This window comes from Lepisosteus platostomus, chromosome 3 (genome assembly GCF_059453375.1).
Source record: "Lepisosteus platostomus isolate fLepPlt1 chromosome 3, fLepPlt1.hap1, whole genome shotgun sequence".
In the NCBI taxonomy this organism is placed as follows: Eukaryota; Metazoa; Chordata; class Actinopteri; order Semionotiformes; family Lepisosteidae; genus Lepisosteus; species Lepisosteus platostomus.
In genome coordinates this window covers 42,100,081-42,124,927 of record NC_142613.1, presented here as the reverse complement: position 1 = coordinate 42,124,927, position 24,847 = coordinate 42,100,081, and the positions used below count along the sequence as shown (strand labels likewise).

Below are 24,847 nucleotides of genomic sequence, written 5' to 3'. Positions count from 1 at the left end.
GTTTATTAAGATACTAAGAAGACAAAGATATCAATTTATGTTGCTTTTTATATTTGTCTGATTCTGATTTGGTGCGAGTGAGGTTTTATTTAATCTCTGACCAAGGGAAACATTTAATTTTTTCAAGGAATGTTTGTTTAAAAAAAAGGTCATGGTTCCACAGTGGGATTCAATCACAGACCATGTGACATGGGAGTCAGGAACCTAACCCACAGCGCCACCGGCAAGGTCACATGCAGAGTGCTGAAAAAGCACTACAGAAACATTATCAACAGACAATGTACAGCGTGTACTATTCTTGTGTTGCGGTACATGAATATAATTATATCGTTATTAATTTCTTTAGATACGCGATTCCATATTATATTCCCTTTTAATCGAATTCTAAAAGTATGCTTGTTGACTCCGGTATCACGTTAGTTAAAGACTTCAATGCTTAAAATGTTTAGGGAGAAATGGAATACTGGTGTGTATGTTTTCTTTAAAGTACCAAGACCAGCCATATACTGTATGTTTAAGTTCCAAAATTAATATCGTTTATGGCCTTCACACGCGTTGCAGTATGCTCCTATTCTTTTTATGCTCAGGCACTAAGATTTCCCTTCAGTGGTAAAATTCCATATAAATATTCAATACTTAAATGGGCACAGTAAAGACGTTTACTGTAAATCTTTCTACGACAGACCAACGGACCACGAGTGCCCCTGTCGGTCAACCAATCACGTACCGCGGTACCGCGCATCATCGTGCGTCACAATGTGCGATGCCGTAGCCAATTACCTCCGGTACGTGTGTGTACTGCGCACTTTGAATGGCTGCATCTGTATGTATGTATAAATGTCTGTATTTTTTCATATCACGCTCCAACCATCATAAGCAGTACAGAATAATCAATCTATATATACATATACAGTATAGCTGTAATCTACATAATCATTCTTTGATACAGACAGTGATATATGTCCCTTCAAAGGCTCCACTAGCTTATTAACTTCATGTAGAAATATACTGGTTCAGGGAATGTGCCCAACTTCTATCTTGGGACTAAAGCAATATTCTATGTAGGACATTTTGAGTTATGGCCTTCATATATTCTTTCCTGTAACACCTGGCAACCGTTTACAGCTATGCAACAATATAAAACACGACACTGATATTGTTTCACACAGAATATGATTTTCAAAAGCCATATTCTCCTTCATTAACAAAAATACTTTTGAAGACACATTTGTTAACTTGCATAGTTTCTCTTATAATGTGCATTGTATACTATACATGAGCCAGTATAAAACAATGGTAGTTAATCAGTGACAGTTTCCTGAAAATATTTTAGGCAATTATTATCCATCTTCAGTATCATATTACGTCTCCTGAAGTTGTTTCTGTAAAATAACAAAAACTAATGTAGGATATTAGTGTGTAAGTAACAAAACAAAATCTAATAAGATGAATAACTCAATATAATATAGATTTTGTGATACGATTTACAGTGATACGTAGCCTTGTAAGTTTCTTGAAGCAGAAGTGTAGGTTTACATAAACATTTTCTGTAATGTCATTCCTTACCATGAATTGAGTCATGAATATTAATGTGTAGTGTAGCATTTTTTATACAGTGCTTATCAGACATATTCATCCCCCTTGGATTTTATTTATTGTGTTACAATATGGAATCATAACATATTTAATTACAATAATAAAAAAAACTTGATTTTATATAGTGCATTCAAAGGTATCTTCTCTAAACACTTTACAGAATGACAAGATATGCATAATGAAAACACACCATTAGATTAGACATTAGATACTGAATACGGTAGGAGCAAAGAGGTATATAACAGAACCAGTTAGGTAAAGACCCTTCTAAAGAAGAAGGTTTTGAGTCTAGATTTGAAGGAATTTAGGAAAGATGACTCTCTGATATCCTTAGGGATAGAGTTCCAGAGCTTTGGAGCATAACACTTACCCCTAGAGTGAAGATGGGCTTAGGGGACAGATAGGATACCAGAATTAGAAGAGCAAAGGTTGTGAGGTGGGGAGTAGGATGATAGTATCCAATGCATAGCCTTATAGGTGATTAATTAGGATAAGGTGATTATAATTAGAATTGTTCGCTATTGATTGACACAAAACATTCTATAATGTCAATATGAAAACAAAATTCCAACTTCAGGGAGCTTGAGCAATTTTGCAGATGTCACAGTTCTTGGGGTTTCCGCCCTTGCCGCTCCTGCCCTGCCAGTTCATCCCTCTTTGCCTGGGCATGAACCCGGGTTTCTGGCGTCACACAACAGGGAACTTGCCGGCTGAGCTAAAGGAGAACTCCCCCAGCCGGGCAGCTGAGATACGCAGGGGCATTTTCGTTACACAAAGAAGAATGGGGGAAATTTGCAGTGTCCAGACTGTTAAGGTGCTGCTACTTAATATTGACTCAAGGGATGCGAATACTTGTGCAATCAGTTATTTTCTGTTTTATGTTTGGAATTAATATAGGTGGATCTGTACAATTGCGTTTACACTTTGACATTCTAGAATGTTTTATGGCAATCAATGGCAGAAAATCCCAGTTAAATACATTATGATCCCATATTTTAACACAATAAAATCATAAAAGGTTCAAAGGGAGTGCATATATTTGATAGCAATTGTGAATTTAGAATCAGTAATTGCTTTATTATGATCAGAAATGTGTAAGTTACACAGTTCTGATAAATTTGATTATTTTTCCTTAATGACCATAATGATGTATTATGTAAGAAGAGAATAACTTTCAAACTCTCAGATTACGCTGAGATTTAAAACTTCCTACTGTCAAAACTTCTTTTTATCTTTCAGCATGGGATTATCCTTTACCTGTTCCCTTGCAGCAAATGCACCTACAAGTAGTCAATTTCTTTTAAAAAAATAGATTCAATGGGTGTGCTGCAGTTTAGCAGTTGCTGACCACAGATTCAAAATGAATTTGGACAGGATTTCACAAGGTTAGCACCTGGGCATCTCAAACACCTGCTGTAATTTCTGAAGAAAATGTTGTTGATGATGATCTCTAATAAATACTGACAGAACTTTGTATTAATTTAAGGGAATACTAAATGGTGGACTGCAACTGAAATTAGATGTAAATTAATTTTTATTATTTTATAAAAAGCTGTTTATTATATAAAAGGTCAGAAAAAAAGCACTACTGTCTCCATTTATAACTGTAGTAATAAAGAGAATGAAAGACTATATTTATCGCTGTCTGTATATGCCTTTAATCCCTGTTAATTTTTTTTTGTTCAAAATCATTATATAAATTCAATTATTTGTTCACAAAACTTTTTTATATATATATTATTTTATATGTTTAAGGGTTTTATATTTTTTCTTTAGGAAAAAAAATCTTTTCTAAGTGAAATGGTAATGGAGATGCTGTTCACATGAAAATACAACATATTGTACATGGCCTTTCATAGAAGTATCTCTTTAAAGCAATTTTAATTTTGCACCTGATTTTTCACATTATAGAATATTATCAGGGAGCATTAGAATTCGATTGTATTGCCTACTAATTTTAACTGGGTAACAGAGTCTGCAACATCAGAGTGTGTCCACAGAAACTTCCTTCCTAATTCCTTTAGATGACCCCCTATTCCCTGGCTTTTCTGGAAATGTTTCCAATATCTCAACCCCCATCCCTGACACCCTCCTTCTAAAAAAAAAGAAGAATTTCTTTTATTTCTGTCACTCTCTCTCCCCCTCTGTTCTCTTGCTGTCATACTCTCTCTCTTGCCAAGGCCTTCTTTTGTAAGCCATCTACTTGAAAGACTATTCAGTGAGTTTAGAATGAGGCCTCTCCACACGGCCACAGTGAAAGCAGTGTGTGTGGGTGGGTGTGCGGGAGTGTATGGATTTGTGTGTGTGTGCTTGCCTGCCTAAGTCTTTATTTTATAAAAAGCTGTTTGAAGGCAAGCCCTACCCTTAGCCACTGAGGCAGCACACAGCACCCTGACCCTGCCATCTGTATGCAAATCTCCGCAGACTAAGTAAACTTTGATAAAATGTTCTGGCCTTCCCTCTTTATGTGTTCAGCAATTATTGAGCACATTGGCCCTTTGTGTTTTATTATTACACGTTGTGTGGAGTGGATACCCCTTAGCACCTGCGCCAACCCACAGCAGATGGCAGGCCCTGGCATCAATAGCAAGGTCCTGCCAAATACAGCCAGTCTATAGTTGGCATCCTGTATTTATGTTTTTGTTAATATGCATATTTGAGAGATTAGCATTACATAAAAAGTAGCCAATAAAGGTGCACAAACAATCTGGTGTATTTTTTTACATGGCAGGCCCAGTTTAGGCCACATGCTTTGAGCTGAACAATGGGATTACAGTTCTTTTAACTCTTGTATTAGGAAACTTCAGGCTGTTTTCTGGTGTATCAGCCAAAGTGTACCATGGTTTGCCTTTCTGAGAAAAACATTTTTCTTTTTCTGGTATAGTTAATAATTTCAGTATACGTATTTTAAAATATATTTCAATCATTTTATTTCAGTACTGCAGCAAACATCGTGATAATCTCCCTCAAAATTCTTCAACCAAGCTTACACGAGGAAACGTTTATAGGAATACAATATATAAACATGATAAATTAGCAATTATTTTTAGCAATGTGCTTGCTATGGAATAGAATTGAAAGACTTAAAATTAAAGATCTGCTTTGTATTTTTTTGTGTACATAACAATGTTTCTTAAAGAAATTCCAAGAAACAATTATAATCTTTATTATTTACCATACTTTATTATGTCAGGTGGGTAGCCGCGTCAGCATGCGTAGGCTGCAAAGGAACAAGTAATAGGTTTATTCCATGCTGAAAAAAAGAAGAAAGAAAACAGGTGTCAAGAAGGCCCCACGGCCAAAACGTTGTGTTTTCTTCATACTTTATTATGGCACATTCCAGTAAAACAATAAAGCAAAAAAGACACATTTGCAATTTAAAAAAATTACATCAACTCCTAATACAGCCGCATATCGTTTGTGATTTTTGGAATCAGGACTTATTTCAGTTCCCAGAAACAAGCCTCTGGACATCAGATGACTACTTTTGGGCCTGATGCTACAAGGCTGTGGAATGATCTCCTAACCCAAATTAGATCTTGAAAGTCTGTCAACACTTTTAAATTCAGTCTTACTTTGTTACTTTAAATTCTTTAAATAGAATTATGTCTATTTCTATTTAAGTTAGATGTTCTACAGACATACACTATACAATTATTAGGTAAGGTATCAGTGATTTAGTGATTCATTCTGACTTGAAAACAATGGTTTTGAAAACAGAATACTCCTTAGAACAAAAGTAAAATATTAGATTAATTATGCAGAATATGTCGCACAAGAGAACAATGTCTTTGTGCCATTGACTAAATAAGCTCTCTGTTGTTCACCATCTGGGGCTTACAGAGAGCAATCTCTAACCATGTCATGACACCACACCATGATCAAAACATCCTCATGCTCTACATTCATGATCATTTTCACACTGCTACTGCAAATGCCATATCGAAACAACCCACATAGTTGAGGCCAGAGGACACAGAAAACCCAGTGCTCAGTAATGTTCATCAATACAACAGAACGAGGTAGTATGTGCAACATTGCAGATGGACTCAAAGCAATGTAGCAAATCTTCTTTTAAAATTAGTCAAAGTTTTGTGTTGACTTAGTGTGACAACATGCACAATGATATGTTTTGTTGTTTACAAAATATCAATTGTTAGGAAGAACCAGGCCAGGAGTGTCCACTAGTTGTAGTCCAGAACTCTACTTCTAGTGATTAAAAGCAATTTGACTGCACAGCACTACATAGATCAAATCCTGGTTACTCACTTGTTACCTTTCATGTGGACCGATTTTGAGGTCTCAACATTCCATTAGGACAAGGTCCTCACACTGCTCATTTGATAATGACTTTTTTTGTGAGATAAGAATGTAACTGTTGTTCTTTTGATGTTCGACTTCTCGGTTGTTATATAATTAATTGAGCCCCACTGAATATCTTTGGGATGATCTGGGACAATGTGTTGCTAGAGACATACGGCACAAGCTTTTAGCTGTAGACTCTTGTTGATCACTACTGTTGATGTCACATGTTAATCTGTTAAATGTTTTTTGCACCTGCTACAAAAAAATATTTCAATAATTTTACTGGTAATAACTGTGGATTTGGTGAAGTTCTCAAAGAAAAGTTGTATTTGATGCTTAGCATATACAGTGCCCTCGAATGTTATTCATGCCACCAATGAAACAGGTATAAAAAAAAAACACTCCATGAAAGAATGAGTTACAATTTAGATCATGTCTTGCTTAAAAAACACAGAGTAAAGTCATATTTGTCATAAACAGTGTTACATTTATTCAAGGGAAATTAAATATACAGTAACACTCTGCTCTTTATAGGTGCAATGGAAGCCTCTAGAATTAAACCGAGATATATGAAGGTTTCTTGTTTATCTGAAAGTATGAAAGTAATACATGAAGACACTCAGTAACAGCACATGTTATCATAGTTCAGACTATAGAAGTCCCCGAAGACTGCAGACTTCAATGGTCAAAGACATGACACTTGAAAAAAAACCTTCTTTTAAAATAGCAAATGTTAATATATTGCTTAACAAATGTCGTTTTAAATGGGAAAAGCGCCAAAGATTTTAATCACAAATGTGTATTAATTCAGAACTTGATATTTGTGTTTTGATCTAAATGCAATCATCACGCTTAACACCATTCATCTGCATTAAACACCATTCCAGGTGACCAAATGAAATGAATAACAAGGCAGTCGAATAACCCTGCTTCAAATGTCTGAGATTTTTGTAGTCATTATTGTTTAATTAATTTTGATTTAGGTCATATTTATAAAAAATATCTGCTTTTGTGTTTATCAATGACAGAAAAGAAAAAAAACGCACTGAGAAACTTTGTACTGTATAACAATATATTAGCAATGTTACTATCTTGCTATCTACAGTACAAAGACTAGGCTGGATTTAAGCAGTTGGAAAATCTTAAATGATAATTTCACAGTTTTAAAACACAATAAACAGAAAAGCAAACATAAATAAAAGACAGCCCTTGCTATTTCTGGTTTATGTGCTGAAGGATCTTCAGATCATCACTTTAGTATGAACAGTGTGTGAAGTTGAAGGAGCAGTAATATCTAAGACCTATTATTACATAATAAGTTGTGAGACAAGCAGGGGTTGTTATATAATTAAATGAAATCTGTCATAAGTTGGCATAACACAAGCACACTGAACGTGAAAGAAAAGTAATTATTAACTACAGATATGAGTGTTTTGAAGATTTACTACACTCAGAAAATAATCCTCTACAGTCAATATACTATAGATACTGTTTTCCCAATGACAGAACACAACACAAATAATGAGCCAGACAGTTACTTAACTGCATTGTGAGCTTTAAACCAGACTCAGCTCTCTTAAGTCTGTCTAAAAATACAAAGGAAGAATACATAAAGCTTATGAGGCAGCCAAAACACAGGGTACAAAAATATGTATATCCCACAAAGTAAAAACCAAACCCTGAAATATGTATTTATCATTTAAACAAAAAAAACAATATTTCTGAGATGTTAAAACTTTTTTTCCCATTTTTTATATGAAGAGTGAAGAGCTCTTTAATGTGAGCTTTTCACTGCAGTTATGAACTATATAGATATATTTATAGAAAATATTAAAAATATTACTATTATAAAAGGCTGTCCAGATGTCAGCTTGTATTGTGAAGGATCAACATACCAGCAAGTACAGAGAAGATGCATATGATATTGAGAGCAAATCATAGCTCCATGAGATGCTACTTCATATGGAAGTTCTAGCATGTAGGAATGTACAAGGATATCTGAGCATTCTACAATAACTATGCCAACATACATCAACCCGAGGAAACAAACTTGGAGGCTTTTAAAGTTGAACTTCCTTTCTGCACTTTGAGAGGGAAGTTCAAGATTACACCATGAATGATGTTATAATACCAGAAAGGAAGAAAATCAATGACACAAACCTGCATTCCAAAAATATTATCTAATTATAGATTTTTGTTTAATCTTTATTTGCTTTAAAGCAATGCTTTCTTAGGTCTTCTCAGCAGACAGAGGTTATGACTGGCAGTGACAATGGAAGTTAACCAGCCCCTCTTATCAATATGATTTCTGCTTGACATAGAATAACTATTCATGGGGCTCTAAGGAATAACAACATGAGAAAAGTCCTTGCCCTTTAAATGTTATTCCAATCATCACAGCAAAAAGTAGCAAAGTATTGCTAAAAAGTTTATTTTAGCGAACCAATTCTGTGAAATCCAGTGTATTTTTAATAGAATTCATAAATGTTGGGTCCTAAAGAGTTATAGCATTGCCATTACTGTCAACAGCAACAATAACCAAACTTTCAGAGTAGAATGTTAACAAAGTCACTCTATTCCCCTAGCTGAAAGCAAACCTCTGCTCTCAGGGAGCACACATAGTTCTCATGCTGCCAGCAATCCCTGGCCCAGGTTCCCACCACTCAGTCCCTGGTGACAGATTTTTCAGCACTTTCCAGACAAGACTGGCTATGTGCCCAACACATCTCCAGTCGTGACATATTTTGGGCAGAGCAGTAGAAAAGGGGCCATGTGGCTGATGTTAGTAAACATTATCTTGTACACCCTGGCATGACACTGTCGTCTGCTGGAGTGTGATTAGCTAGCAGGTCACGTGGGCAAGACACACAAACAGACAGCCTGCGCAGCACAACAGAGCCAAGGTCTGAAATTCAGCAGCTGCGCTAGTTTCCATAGCAACTCATCAGAACAATACTCGGAAAGCTAAGAGTGTGTAAGCTTTTATATTTGTAAGAAAAAAAGTCTAAACAGAGAATTTTACTGCTCGACATAATAATGGTTTTTATTGTTCTTTGTTAGTTACATCTGGCTTTCAAATAAATGAATTAATACGCCAGTAAAGCTATTAAATAAAAATTAATATTGGACAAAAGTAAAGCTAAAAATACTCACACAACAATGCATGATTACAAATTACATATTTATTTTTAACAAAAGAACCACTGTGTGAGTCTGTTAATACTAGTTATTAATACAACATCTAGACAATTTATTTTTCTTATGACACATAAAGAGAGTTGATGACTAATGAATCGTGTCAATAATATTTTACAGAGCATGTTGCAATGATGCAGTTTAAAAACACAAATACTTCTGTTAGCAAATAATAATTTCACATAAATAAACATATTAAAGAAATACTTTGATTTGTTTTACATTTATGCAGTACAGTAGTTTTGGTGTAAAAGGTGTAGCTAATCTGAAAGACAGTAAAGTAATTCTGTACAATTCTGTTATGTTCTCAAAGGTAGCATAATATAGACTGAGACTGAAACAGATCAGCATACAACATGGAAATTAAAATTTTAAGTATCACTGGATAAATACATTAATCTCTGTTCACTTCAAATGTTATGAGCCTGATCTAAAGCTGATCGATACAGTAGTAAATAAAGATGATGTAGTTTACCCCTATTCTTCCCTATTCTTCTGTAAACCAAAACCACCACAATTGTTTATAAAATATTTTGAGCATTAAAATATATTGAATCATCTTTCAGTAATTGGAATGAATCTGTGATTTAACAGACATTCAGCAAAAATGGACACCCCTTCCCCAGTTAGCCCATTAAACTGTTTTCATTTTATTTGTACATTTTATTTATGTAATAACTGAGAATCTATGAGCTTTAATTTTGTATCACAAAATATATTTTAAGCAGTCCATGGTCCCTCATTGTTATTTAGATCAGCCCTTATCACAAGATTTGTGCCATAGTCAAAATAGCACATGGGAATGTGTAAAACAAACTGAAAATGGTGAAGTGGTTCATTAAAATTCCAAAATCAAGCAGGGTGGGGAAGTTGAACAATGCATCTGGTATGTGTTCAGAGAAAAAAAGGAAAGGGGGACTTTCAGATTTCTCAAAGAGCAGCATTGACATCTATGGTTATACCACAAATTTAAACAATTAAAAAGAAAAATGTATTCTAGCTATGCCACGTAGTATTAGTATTATGCCACACTAATACTAGGACATCCTAATTCTATAGTCTGTGGATTCCTAGAAGCATGAGATTTTTTTATTGGTTTGTCAACAATGGCATCAATGACAGAGGAGCATTACAACCCATAAGGACAAAGGACACAGCAAACCCACAAGGTTTATTTTCAACAGCAAAAGCGCTTACAGAGACTTTGATAAAGAAAGAAGAAAGAAGAAACCTCAAAAGTTTAAAACTTTATGTCTTCACTAATAGAAACTTTTAAGTCACACTTCAGGAATTGAAAACACTTCATCAGATTTATAATACACCAGACTTTGTCCTGAAAGAACAGTACTTCCCCCGATGCGTCATCCAGTTCACTGACAATTTTGCCCATACTAAGAAGGTTGCAAGAGAATGCCAGCACTCAAGATGGCATCAGCCAGTAATTGCTGGAACAGGGAACACCAGTGTGCCATGTTCCAGCCCATATAAATCAACTGTCGAGCTGGTAGAAACAGCATCTTATAATATGGAAGAAGAGCACGGTGAGAGAGTGGTGTCACATCCAAGAAGTAGTGTATTGTAGTGTACACTGTAGTGTATTCCAATAGCAATTTGAGAATGGAGTAAAGAATTAAAATACAAAAAGTTCCGATACAGGAATAAGGAATTGAACTACATAATGTGCTAGGATGGAAGAGGAAACCGAACAGAGAAACGTCCCCTGCTTAGAATGATCAAGTATAAGTCTAAAAAAACATTCTTGTTATTTTTGTTTGGAATGGTGTTTTTTCACAAGAACTACAGAAGACAATATAAACATACTGGTGGCAGATTAGCCAACCTGGTATTTAACGAGGGAAATACTAAGTTAGTTAGGAGCTGACATACAAGACTTATTTAAGTTTGTTATTTTATTTTTTTATTTATTGTTTAATGTAATAAAAACACTGTTAACTGCCAGACTGCCTCATGGTATGCCAATGTGCCTGGACCCACCTATATTTTGCAATTGTGATGCACTATGCTAAAATCCCTTTTGGCAGGCTAAAAAAATCAACAGATGATTTTGAGAATGGATCCTCACATGTTAAGGCTTAATTTTCCACCTACATCTAACTCTGAGGGGCAAACACCTTACATGTATGGTTTTTGTAGGCTAGAAGCTTGTGGTCAAACTGCCTATATTTATGAAAAGCCCTGTCAGAGGAGACTGACGGGACTGGCATTATCCCGGGGGACCAGTAAAGCTATTAAACTAATCAAGGTTGTTAACTACATGTAAATTCCGAGGAAATAAGAGAGCTCAATAAGAACACAGTAATATGCAAAATCTTAATGTCCATTGTGGTGGATGCCATAAGCACACTGATGCTCGCTAGGGTAAATAGAGGCCAGAAGCTACAACAGTTGGGTTGGACTCAAGGACTGCTGAACAAGGAAGCACCTGAACAGATCCTGAGCCACTTTTCCTTTCTTGTTCCCTTTATTTAGGACAAAGGAAGAAATTGTTTGTTTATTTGAGTTGCTTCGTCATGGCTGTTGTGGTCATTGTAGGATACTCTGGTGGGAAAAAAAATGATGAGACTACAGTGAGCCCAAAATCAGGCTCTAGAAGTTCTAAACAGTCAAGACCAATGAAGAAGTGGCATTTCAACATCCACTGGAAATAAGTAAAGCTCAAGAAACTAAGTTCAAGAGAAGCTGTATGTGATCTAGATAGCTAACACCTTACTCAGAGGTAAAGGGTGGTAGCATTACTGGCTTGTAAGGATTAGGTATACAAACAACACAAACCATTGGGGGAGGAGGGAGGTCCCCCTAAAAAGGGGGTAACGGGACCAGATGCTCCAGTCCTTGAACCAGATGGTCAGGACGCTGTTGCGAAACCTATGCCGTCGAGTCGCTCCTGGACCCGCGGGTAGGCAGGCTTCCGGGCGTCCATCTTCCAAAGCTGAGCTAGGCAGGATCGTCTGGCTTATATAGCACGGGGGGCTGGAACCGGAGGCAGGTGCGGGAGATGAGTATAAAACAAGGAAGGGCTGGAGCGTCCTTAAGAGGAGGGGTTTACGATCATGACAAGGGGTTCTAAAACCCCTCTGTGAAAACGCAGGAGAGATCAGTATGATCATGGCTGTTAGAGGTGAAATGGGATACTATGGATTTGGAGAAATCTTTGATCCTGACATGTTCCCATTCCTGTCTCACCAATGTAAATATCTGGGTGTTTTCTGCGAGAGATGGAATAAATAAGGTTGCTGCAAATACAAGATGTCATCTGAGTGATCTGGAATTGTCCAGAGGGGTCTTGAATGTGCATGGTATTGGATATATATATTTTTAGGTGATAAAGCGAGCTCTGTTGCAAGGGAAGGTGCCTGGTGTGGATGATTGCTGTGGGCGGTCAAGCAAGCTGTGTACAAGAAGGTTGCACAGATAAGGTGGTCGGCGATATGAGATGATTGGGTGGTCAGAAAAAAGGGTACCAGTGGCGGGATCATCCTGTAAAATGGGGAAGCTGTCATTAATGATCCTGGGATAGAGAGGTTGTTAGGGAAGTCTTAATTTAAGGGTTTATCTTGTTCTTTACATCACTACAACTCTTTTTTGTCATGATTAAAATAGTAACATTGTAAAGAAATTTACAATTTCTTAACAAATTCAGTCGATGTACATGTAAGAGAAGATTCACACATGAGGCAATGTGGGACACGACTGGGACAAGCAACTTTTAAACTCTCAGAGAGTACTTTTGTGATAACTTAAACTTTGACTAATGACACATTTGACTATCCAGTACACCTAATTTCCCATTGATGCAAATAATAATAAAGCTTGTTCTATATATTTTTTGGTTTGGAAAATGGATAAAGAATGCTTTCTGTAATCTGCTATGGTTTCATACCAACTTTCAAAAACAAATGTAAAGTAATGAAACAGATACATTTACTGTACTTTCTGGCAGTATTATTATTTTTTCAAAAAATACTTTGTGTCTTGCTGAGGATTTAACATGCAGTTTTAGGACACTGAATATATTGTGCAACATATAGATTGGGTAACACATCCTCATCAAATTGAAAGCAATGCCTATGTTACTGTTACAGTAATTGTGAGAAAGAATGTCTGGAAATGATACTGCTATGAGGTGACACATGTGGGTCTAACATCCATTTAGCTCAAAAAAGTAAAACAGTACTTTCAAAGTAGTAGTCTAAACTGTTAGAAAGTCGTTTTTATTTGTATTGATGGATGCCTTGCTATGTTGGTGGAAAAAACTAGCTTACTGAACTTAATGGAAATAACTCTGAAATACCAGAAATTATCATTGTATCCTACACAACGAAGTATTCACTGGAAAGCTGTGAAGTGGGTGCTTTCCGTAAGTGAAGCTGTTCGTACTGTAAATTCCATCAAGGCCAGTGCAACAAGCGCATGACTTTTAAAGATTATTCCAAAAATTAAGCATAGGATGACTGGAGAAGCAGCCTTTCGCTACCACGCACCCAAACTGTGGAATGGTATTCCTTAAAATATTAGAAAGGTTGGCTCTGTGTATATTTTTAAACAGCAGCTCAAAACTTATTTTTTTACTCTTGCTTTTACTTGCTTTTTCTTATATAATGTCAGTGCTATTTACATTGTGTATGGTTCTTTTAATTTGTTATTGTTTCTTTTTTTAAGTTGCTTGAAGTTTTTTTCACTTAATTTTTTGTAACAAACACTTTGAGTTGAAAAAACTTGTATGAAAGGTGATTTATAAATAAAAAAATATTATGATTATTATTATTATTATTATTATTATTATTATTATTATTATTATTATTATTATTGAGTAGGTTTACAATTTATACAATGTGACGATTTTTATATCTGTGTGTGTGGAAGGGGGCAGGGGGTGACCGCGAAATATTTTTAAACCTAAAAAAGGTTTGCATTCTCAAAAAGGTTAAGAACCCCTGGTCTAGGGTATTCTGTTGTTTTTTTTTCTCTAACCTGTGTATTCAATTAAACAATTAAGGCTAATTATTTTTAGGCAAGCATGGGATTTTTCTTCTGCTGTCTTCTGTTGACTAGATGATTTTTCAAAACTCAAATATTCATTTTATGAAATCTATACTTGACTAAAAAATGCCTCTTGAATCTGGCTAGAAGTATTGCAATTATGGAGTTAAATTATTAAACCGAGCTCCAAAAAGGAACAAAAATCAGAAGACACTAGGAAATTGAGTCTGATTCCTCAGCCATTAAAGAATGTGTGGAATTCCACATGGGAATTTTCTTCACCTGCAAAGGCTCACAGGGAATTAGCCACGTGTGTACTTAATTGGCTGGGATGTGTATTTAAAAGCAGCCCAGGAAAAATACTGCAGTCTGATTCAAAACTCTAACATGGAGGATTCTTTCAAATTTAGTGTCAAGTTGTATAGGCTCTGTGCCTCAAGAGTTTAAGTACCAGTTTCTGGATTATTGCAGATAGAGAATGTACTTTTACCCATTCTCATTAAAAGGCTGTGGTTAGCATTGGCCAATAAGATATGTGATCATTAACAAGTTGGGAGGTAGCTTGAGCAAGAAATGGGTAGAGACCTGTGCTGATATGATAATATAGAGTAGCCACTGGAAACTGTTAAGCACTGTGAGAATATAAGTGCATTATCCAGATGTGTCTTTATAGAAATATCTGTAGTAGGAATTGCTGAAGTGAGACTATAAGGGAAGGGTGGACACTGAATTTTCCAGAAGCATAGATACCGTTTAAACCTCAACCAAGTTGGTGGGTGGGTTATCCTTAATCATTTTAACTAAAAGGCTGAACTTCCTGATTATCTTGCCCACATCCCCACAAATACATAGCTCTCTGATGCCCCTTGGTTTTCACACTTGACCTTCTGGTTCATTTACCAAATGTTGTTTCCCTAGTCAAACTATATGCTTTGATAAAAGTGGAAACATCTCAACTTCATAATGATTAAGCAGTTCTATGTTGATATGTGTAAAAGCAACACATTTCTTTTTATCAATTAAAAAATTAATAAATTTTGAAAATGTATTAATTTGGCCAGGGCTGATTTTACCTCTCTTTTAAAAAGCACATTACTCAAAGAGAAAATTCCAGGCTCTAACTGGAGAGTTTTGATGCTAGTTAGCAAAACACAAATACTTAAAGGAAAACTTCACTAAAGACTGACTATTTAAGTTGATCCTTTGAGCTCTTTTGTTTATACTTGGAAGTAAAAAATGATGTAACTCTGTTCAAAGAGTCGAAGTGATAGGTGAATATTACAGGATATTCAACACCAGCTGACAATGCTAAGTTCCATACAGTAGTCTTTGTTTCATCTACAACCTGCAGGGCTTCATTAGAAACTGACTTGCAGCTGAAGGCGGTAATCTTATACACTGGAGAAAGTAGATTGAGAATTGTTTATTTAGCAATATGAAAGTTGCAGCAATATTTTATGACATAACTAATATTTTGCTTTTAAACCCCTTAATCCCATTATTGTAAAGTTTATTTCCTTTATACTTGTTTTCTTTAAAGGAAAAAATCAGCAAATGTTTTCCAAAGATAAAAAATCCTGTTGGTATTGAAAGATGTCAACACTCAAATCTGCTGTAAGCAAATTAAATATATGAAGTCAATATACGCTTAACACTACATGGGTGTTGTTGAGGTGTCTTGTGTGGAGTATTATGGTTACATGCTTTTTGCTAAGGGATCCTATTTCTTCCCATAATCCAATGACACATTTTCTAGGTTAATTAACATCTCAAAATTGTCCCTTCTATGTTTGGCGGGAAATGACCGTGAATTGGATGGATGTCCTGTTCAGCATGTATCTGTTTATTTTCTGCTAGTTCTGGTTCACTGTGACCCTGTATTGCATTAGGTGGTTATTGAAAATGGATGTATGTTCTGTTTTTGAAAAAAAACTGATTTCTAGAATCTTAAATGAATACCAGTTTTAGCAGATACTACGATAAGCCTACAGTACATCCTATCTGAATATTCAGTTGGTGAAACATTTCATACAAAATTGCTTAGTGTTTGCTACATTTAAGAGGTCTGACAAATGTTTATACTCACATCATACCTCATTTTAAAATTAACCACATCTGTAAATTGGTTCATTCAGTGATTTCTCTCTGAAATTTAAATCGGGTTTCAATTATAGTCACTTTCATTTTTAAATTACAGGTTAAACATTAGTAAACTGACAGTGGCAACTCAGGTGCTATTCTCTCCAACTGGAAAGCTGCCCTACTAGGAACCGTAATAACCAAAGAACCTCCCAAAGAACTGGAATAGTGTAGTCTAAATTGGGATTTCAACTAGAAACACTAATTTCTTATGAAAGAAATTGTGACCAATATGTACACCTCCTTAGTATTTTTTAATAAACTGAATTAAACAAATTGATAGTGTTAAACCTCTTTAGTTTGAAGGAGCAAAAGTAGTGTTAGCTGACAGGTGTATCTTCTTGGTCAGGTGTCTAAATAGGCACTCCACTGTGAAGATCCTATCAACCTGTAACCTTTGCCTTCAATGTTTGGAGTCTGTACAAAAATTAAAACTAAAGTCATTTGGTAAAAAAGCAGGAAAGTCTGAAACTGAATGTCAGCCATTTGGAATACAGCACAGATAGCTCAGATATAATAGCCTGTCAGGTAAGACTTTGGTTTGGACAAGAAAAACATCTGCAGTTGATGATGAAACAATTCAGAACAATGAAGGAAAGCCCCAAAATAACTGTCTGTGAAATCACAACACAACAACCTAGAGTTCACAGCTCACATTATCAAAATCCTGTTTTCGGAAGAATGGCTCAGAAGAATTATGTGAAAGAAGTCAACACCACCTTTAAACCTTTAGCACAAACAAGTGGAAAAATTACAAAGATGCGATATGGGTTTTGGAACAATGTTTTATGGACAGATGACACAGATGGTTATTTCAAGATTATATTTCAACACTTTTGTGAAGGCTTAAGTGGGGAGAAAGAAAAGAACTAGACCTTCCCATCTTGAGTGTGGTAGAGGTAATGCCACCTCTGAAACTGACTAACATGTTTACAGCATATTAATGTAACATTTATAGAAACATCTTTGTCCACAAATATAGAAGACAAAATGTCTTTTCTTAATGGGAAGTGCTTCATTATGAATTATAACTCAAACTCCATGCATACAAGGAGTAAATCTGGAGAAAATGGAAAATCGTAAGTATAGCCAAGTTTATCTCCTCTAGGTATAATGTTGTAAATTCTGAAATGTATTCTAAGTGAATGTTCCCACATACTAAGGATCACATGAAATTGCAGGGTTTAACACACAGTAGGTTTTTGTTCCAATATGTATGCCTAAAATTAAAATAAAACTATTTATCACTCATATCTCATGTTGTTAAGCAAAAAAAACATCATTTTGATTTACATTTACAGTACTTTTGGATGGAACTGCATTTCAGAGAACAATTTGGTTGTTTTAAATTTAGACACTTCTATGCTAGTTCTAAAGGCTCTAAACTCCATCATCATGATTACTTCCAGAGAAATGGAATTGTGATTTGATGTAAATTAATGAGAGATTGGAGTATAATCAAATCAACTTTTCATTTTGAAAGTGTCCCGAGGGCCACTTTTCCTAAACTATAATAAGCAAACATTAAAATCTATCATTTGTGAAATGAATTCCTCAGTTGCCACCACCATCCAGAAAGTTTTAATTTTGCTGTTTTCCAGGGAGAATACATCCCACTAAAATGGTGTGATAAGGTAATATTAGAGTAATAAAGACATCCAAAAATCAAATACAATGGAGTAGTGTTTGCAGATCATATGAAGAATATTATGCCATCTGAATGGTCATTCGTAAATACCAAACATACAGTACATGTCAGTTTGACTAAACTTCATTTCATAAACATGTTTTAAAAACCTCAAGGCTATATTTTGAGGGCCCAGATTTTATTTATAGTGTATTTAGTGTAAATATAAGTAATTCAAGTTCTCTCAAAGAATGAGAAATCTAAAAAGCCACTCAGTTTATATATACTTTTTCCAGAAAATGTTCATATTTCAAATAGGATTACCGATATAAGATACTCCCGGAAGAATACATTAAAAAGAAAACTAGACATCTTTAATTTTCTATTTATTTTCGTAAACATGAGGTATTTCAAAGTGCTATGAGTTGCAGCACTAAATATACAACAGAACAAAGACCTTTTCCATTTACCCAGTTCTATGCACCCAACAGTAACAAACATAAACAAGAAGAAAAAAAGGCTAGGTAAATGCTTATAGAGAATTTCTGTACAAAAAAATTTAGTCCAAAAACCAAGGGATAAAGTAATATCTACTTACAAGTCACAACTCATTTTCATACGAAAATATAAGTATCAAATTTAGTTATGTATCAGCGTCACACTAAAGTATACAGGTGTGTAAGAATTAGTACAGTACATAACAGAGTAACAATATATTTGTTATATTACAAAGTTTTCTGATCCTCAAACATTGAGGTATTACAGTACTTTTAAGGAATATAAACTTCCAGTCTAGTATTGGCAGCTTTGACATTAAAAAAAGAAACTAAAAATGTTGTACAAAAAAGGCAGATTGTGTAAATATTTACAAAAGCAGGGTGCACAGGTTTAAGGTTCACCTTGAAACATACCCTTTCATATTTGAGCACCAGTAAGAGGAATGAAAAATAAGTTTATGAAATGCCTTAAATATGGCCAAAGTTTGGCATCATTGTCCTTAAAAGAAATTAAGTAGAGGCCTGCAGATGCTATTTCATTGTCCATTCAATTATAGAACTGTCTTTGATCTTAGGCAATATGGCCAAGTTAAAACAATGTTCCATCCGTATATATATGATGTGACTGGATTGAAAGTAAACCTGACATTCTTAACGTCAAAACATGTGCAAAAGTGGCAGAAAGTCTTGATGGATGAAGTTTAGCGAGTCCTTGCATGCTCTAACCTTCTGAGCAACTGCTGGCGTCTAATCTGTAGTCTCTCTTTCTCCAACTGAAGCCTCTGTTCATCTGCTTCAAGGGAGTGTACGTATTCTGTGGCTTTTTTCAAAATAACCACTTTAGCAGCTTTGTCGTTTTTGATGAGCTCTGGCACGTGGTCCCGTAGCGTGAGAAAACTCGACCGCAGGTCATTGCGCCGCTGCCTCTCGAGAATATTGTGGTTTCGCCTCCGCTCACTGTCTTCTGAATCTGAATTTCGGGGGCTCGTGCTTTTGGATCTCTGGGGTATTATGTTCTTGGAAGGCCGACCTATGTCGTTCTTTATTTTCTTCGGTGGCACAGGTACTTCCTCTGTATCTGTGTATGGAGAGGGGGCTGCATAGTTGTGCTGCTGGTGGATTGGAGCACATCTTTTGAGGATCACCTCTTGCTGAGGCTTTGTCACACCTGTAGAACCGATACCACTGCCTGCACCGTTGCTGCCGCTGCTGCTGTTAGTTTTGGGTCTAACAGTGATGGTTAGAGTAGTCACTGGCCTGTTGGTGGTGGATCGTCTCTTTTCCACTGTAACCACGTCAATCTCTTCTTCTTCTTCTTCGTCTTCTTCCTCTTCCTCATCCTCATCATCATCCTCGTCATCTTCATTGTCATCTAGAGTGACCAAAGAACAAAATGAATTCTTTGAAATTGGAAAGAATGACCTTTTGCAATGTGAACAGGAAGGGACTACAAAAAAAAAGAAAAGGGCAAGTCATAAGGTTGACTGTCTGACTTATACCCTTAGGGAAAGGATTATTACATGTGATAGGTGAACACTCCTTGGTACCCATAAGAGAATGTGAAAGCATTTAAAATATTTCATTATGAATATGGAAATTCTCAAAGATTTAAATTTATCTGAAATACCATAGGTAAAGCTTTTATTATAATGCTCCTTGATCTCTTTCATTTACTATAAAAGCAATCTATTCAAGCTTTCAAGTAAAAGCAATCTATTCTTGCCTTCAAATTTTTTAAATCATATTTCTACTAATTCAAAATCTTGTTAAGATGGGCATTTTTAACTAGTAACCAAACATTTGTGATAAATACAACCATATGTGTATATCTAATTTGAGAGGTTATTTATAATGAGGCTATGAAAATGGTTAGGGGATTATTGATCTCCTTATAAACCAAGACAACAGTTTTCTATTTTGTAGATTATAAAATTGCACTTCAAATGGAACTACAAGATGCTGTTCTGTGAATGTCTGCTTGCCTGTTAAAAGCAAAGAAATGTTTTTATGTAAACACTGCATGGAGATAGGTACATCAAAATCAGAAGGGAATTTCTAACAAAGGAAACTCCCACTTTCCTCTGTGAACCACAAACTGTTACATGTTTCTTTTAAAAAGAATCCACAAAGAAAAAAAACATGTCTTTCACTTCATCTGAAAGCACCGGAAATCTATATAATTGCCAGAATTATATTATCTAAACCTCAGTGTAGCTTTAGTTGGTGGGTCTTCTTAAGCCAGCACTTTGGAGCAGAGCCAAAAAGACAGCTGTTGGGAGGCAGTTCTTGTTCAAAGCTGTCAACCCAGACTTTAAAGGGACAGAACCCATTTGACACTGGCAGGGGTTTTTACAGGCTTACAAAACCTGCAACTTGGCAGAAGATTTCTTAACACCACATGAACCACATTTGAAGTAAATCTCCCACTCAAAGACTATAGACTACAGCCTACTCACGTTAACCGTTTACTTTGTTTGATTCTTAAATTGCACAAAAGAGGATGCACATGCACAAGTGGTACCAATTAGTGAACAGACTTGTAACTCAGAAACCCTTGAGTAAATGCAACACCCCCATAGTGCCTATCCTTAATTTGTATCCATCAGATAAAAATTGTTAGAAACCCTCACAGTTGTTAGGCTGAGTGGTGTGCCACATTCAGCCATAGCAATCATAAAGAGCATGGTACCTTGTTTCAATAATAATAATAATAATAATAATAATAATAATAATTGCAGCATCTTAATTAGGGCAGTTCATTTGCATTAAGTTGGTATTTCAATTAATTGTTGTTTCTGAGTAACCACTGTGTAGTTTTCTACTAGTTCTCACAAAAGTCATTTGCTGGTTTAACTATTCATCACCACTGCTTTAAGCATGAATTAAAATGATCATTTTTGCTTGAAACAATACTTTCAATTATATATCTGTTCTTTTGTTAATTTTTAAAGTATTGCAGGATTATAGAGCACTGGTTATTGGGATACGTTAAGCAAACAGACAGTAGAACTAAATCATTGAAAGTAAAGGCTAAAGGAAAACCTGACGATACTGAGTCTGAGTTTTGGGCTCCTCGGAGTATTCCTCTAATTTCTTCCTAGGCTCCTCTGACAATTTCACCTTTGTCAAAGCACTGCGTCTTGGACGGAACACAACCTGAGCTTAATATTTTTGTGCTATGTGCCAACTAGGCTTAAGGTCATTTAAATTTAGAACAATTGAAAAATGGCGTAATTATTACTGCCATCTGCTGGATGTAACTGCTTGTATGTGGAAAGATGACAATCAATAGACGGTGAATTGCATTCTATGTAATTAATTATATATAACAAGCGTAAACCCGAACGTCAGTTCAAATGAACATTACAGTTGAACATTGAAAAACAAAGAATACTGTTTTCGTATAAAATAAATTAACTGTACACGATTGCAAAAAGTGGTCATGTTGAGTGGGCGAGAAATTCATTTCTTTTGCTGACAGCCACTGTGTGCTCAATAACCATAAAATATTAAGACTTCTTAAAAGATGCAACTTCTCTTACCAGAGTCACTCGGGGTGTCGTCCTTGATGTTACCACCAGCTGAGGAAGGACTAACTCCATTTGAGCGTCTGTTGCCGGTGCTTTTATTGACCGGGAAAGGGAAAACCACAGCAGGGTCCACGCACTCCGAAACCGAGCTGTTCAATTCAGCTGCCTTGTTTTCTGTGCTGTGACTCACTCCACAAGTAGCGACAGCTGAAATCGCTTTCCCGAGCTTCTCGTTCACCACCCGTTCAAGCTTTTCCCTTGCAGAAAATCCACTCCACATACAGTCCTGGATAATAATCGAGTTCAGGTTGCTTTCCAAAGCTGAGCCAAACAGGTCTCCTTCTGATGCTCCCCAGAGGTCGTCTTCGGGAAGCAGAAGGAGCTCTGAAGCCCAGTCCAGCGGGTCTGCTGGACCAAATCCCATCGAACCCGAGTCACCGGATCCAGAGGCAAGCTCTCCAGGGAGCCCTGCTCTGCTCGGAGAGAGAGGTGGTGTCGGTAGCAACTCGAATTTCTTCCAGATGTCCTCCCCAGGTGGAGCAGAGTCAGGACCACAGAAATAAAAATCATCTTCATCCGGATAAAAGCAAGGCTGTAAGGAGTCAAACTCCATATCATAATTTTTACTTATGATTCCCGGCATTCTTCCTTCCAAATGACTTTCTAAAAAGAAATTAAAAAAGTAACCATAATATTCCAAATAAACAGATACAGTACGCTAATCCATACCGTCGATGAAATGCTCACCTTTCGTTAATTTAAATTGTGCAACATAATAAAGAATATTAACATAACCCGTAAATAACAGTAACAATAGCCTGAAATATTTTCTCTGAAAATGTTTTAAAATATTATGCATCTGAAAGAATACACAAAAATCACGGTAAACTATTTAACTAACAATAGTGAATTTATTATAAAATATGAAAATAATAAATGTATTTGATTTGATGTGACACTTCACCTTGTAAAAAAAAAAGAATCAGTGAACCTTTTTGTTTTCATGAACACTTGGACCGAATTATTTTTGTTGCTTTCTATTTAAATCGTATGCTTCAGTGCTGGCAACTGTCGTTATCGCATGTTTCTTCAAAACGAGTTATCTAATTGCGATTACATTTGCTCTGGAAAACCTTGACCTAAATATTTGGAAGTGTATGCTAAAAGACTCGATTGTTCAAGTGCCAATGTACACTGCATACAACCACCCTTACCTCGAAGAGGTTTGAACGAGATCAGAACCGTGTCGGTTACCAGCAATCACCAAATTCTTTATGTTAGTCTCATCCACCCTCTGGTCGCAGACAGACTACTGTCTAGGGAAGTCTGCTGCTGTTGGATATTATTCAGTAAAAGCTGTGAACACCCGGAAAAATCAAAGATCCTCCACCCACTTTTCTTTGGGGTGTGGCTTAGCCATTTTCTCAGCGGTAATACGACCTATCCGCATAATAAGTTTAGCGCTGAAAAGAAGGGGGTTGGGGGTGAGCAGAATGTCTCTGTGGCAGTGTCTCCTGCAGGTTTTCTATCAATGGCATTCACTTATTTTATTAATTTAAATTAATGTTTATTAACAATGCATATAAAATAAATCTGCATTCACCAGAAGGGAGTGGTTCAGTGGGAGAGTAATTGCCGATTGGCAGTGAATCATCAGTGAGCAAGTGCAGTTTAAACATGCACTCATCAAAAGAAGCAATTAATTCATTTTCGATTAAAAAAAAACAATATTTTCGGAGTCTCCAATTACCAGATAATTACCCACGCAGGACGTCGTGTTTTGATAAAGAAAACTGCTCAGAGTATCAAAAATTACCCAAAGAGTAAAATGCATAATTTAATATATTAAGGGAGGTATAACGCGACCTCTAGTGGACACAAAAAATATAATAGAAGCTTTAACGTTCCACTTACAGTACTTTCTCCAAGGACTGTTTATTTTTATATAAGAAAATATTATACATATGGTGTCGTTCAATTTTTCCTTTTTCCCTATGTGAATATTAATAGAGTAGTCCTCAATATGTAATTACAATAGGTTGAAATGATATTGGGAATCAACAAGAATGGTACTGTACAAGTACTTTGTGTTGGACAGTAGCTCAGTCCTTGCATATCTAACTAGAAACGACAAACCATGCACTTCAATTTGACCTAATAAGTTAAAAAATAGATTAATAAGAATACTTAAGATATAGACTCAAAAGTATTTTTAGTTTATAATCAATAGAAATTATATTTAACTTAATATTACATTTCTGGGATGGAATACCAATAAATGTACTGCTGCAGTCTGCAAAAAGAATTGGGAGGAGACAAAACAGCTTGAAGCTAAAATTATTAATTTAGAAAGGAAATTGAAGTGTATTGATAGTGGATTGGGTTTTCTGTTTTTGGAGCCCTGAGCTTGTCTTCAGCAGATACCTTAGTTATTATAAGTAAAAATACGTTAATGCTATAGTGAATGCAGTAATCTCCCTTTTTAGCTTAGCTGTATAAGATGTATGACGTCAGTTTCTTTTTCATGTTTCTGGATTTTGAAGATTATTTTATTTTGTGAAAATGCCAATTTTGGAATTCTTTTAATGTACTGCAAAATGTATACAAATGAAGCCAAGCAAAACCACCAATTAAGAATAAAAAAGGGGGATTGCTACCAGGAATCTTTTTTCTTCATACAGTTATTCATTTTCCATCATACAGATATACATGCAGTATACAAACTCAGAATATAGTTTGTGCCAGTACTTTTGAATGTTGAACAGAAATCAACCCCCAGACAAATATCCTTTTATATTCATGGTTACTAGATAACGTATTCTAGAAAGCAAAAGTGTACATAGTTCACTTGAGGGGTCCTAAGTTTTATTAAGAGATAGAGTGTGAAGATACATTTCACATTATGGGTATAACTGTCTTGCAAATGCATGCAGTATGTGCTGTCGACTCAATAGTTT

General features: G+C 35.6%; 1 protein-coding gene across 3 annotated transcripts; it reads right to left on the bottom strand.

The window, feature by feature from the left end:
* Positions 1 to 18,232: 18,232 nt before the first annotated feature.
* Positions 18,233 to 23,255, bottom strand: mycn (MYCN proto-oncogene, bHLH transcription factor). Of its 3 annotated transcripts, none has more exons than XM_088625622.1 (3): positions 23,105 to 23,255; positions 21,894 to 22,553; positions 18,233 to 19,720 (listed from the first exon to the last, which is right to left on the bottom strand). In XM_088625622.1, the coding sequence occupies exons 2-3, from the start codon at positions 22,531 to 22,533 to the stop codon at positions 19,062 to 19,064; spliced, it is 1,299 nt and encodes a 432-aa protein (XP_088481748.1). In that variant the 5' UTR covers positions 22,534 to 22,553; positions 23,105 to 23,255; the 3' UTR covers positions 18,233 to 19,061. The 3 variants fall into 3 exon arrangements, with proteins under 3 accessions (XP_088481748.1, XP_088481747.1, XP_088481749.1); XM_088625621.1 differs by having other exon boundaries at positions 18,233 to 19,732; positions 21,903 to 22,553; XM_088625623.1 differs by having other exon boundaries at positions 21,903 to 22,553.
* Between the last annotated feature and the right edge of the window lie 1,592 nt (positions 23,256 to 24,847).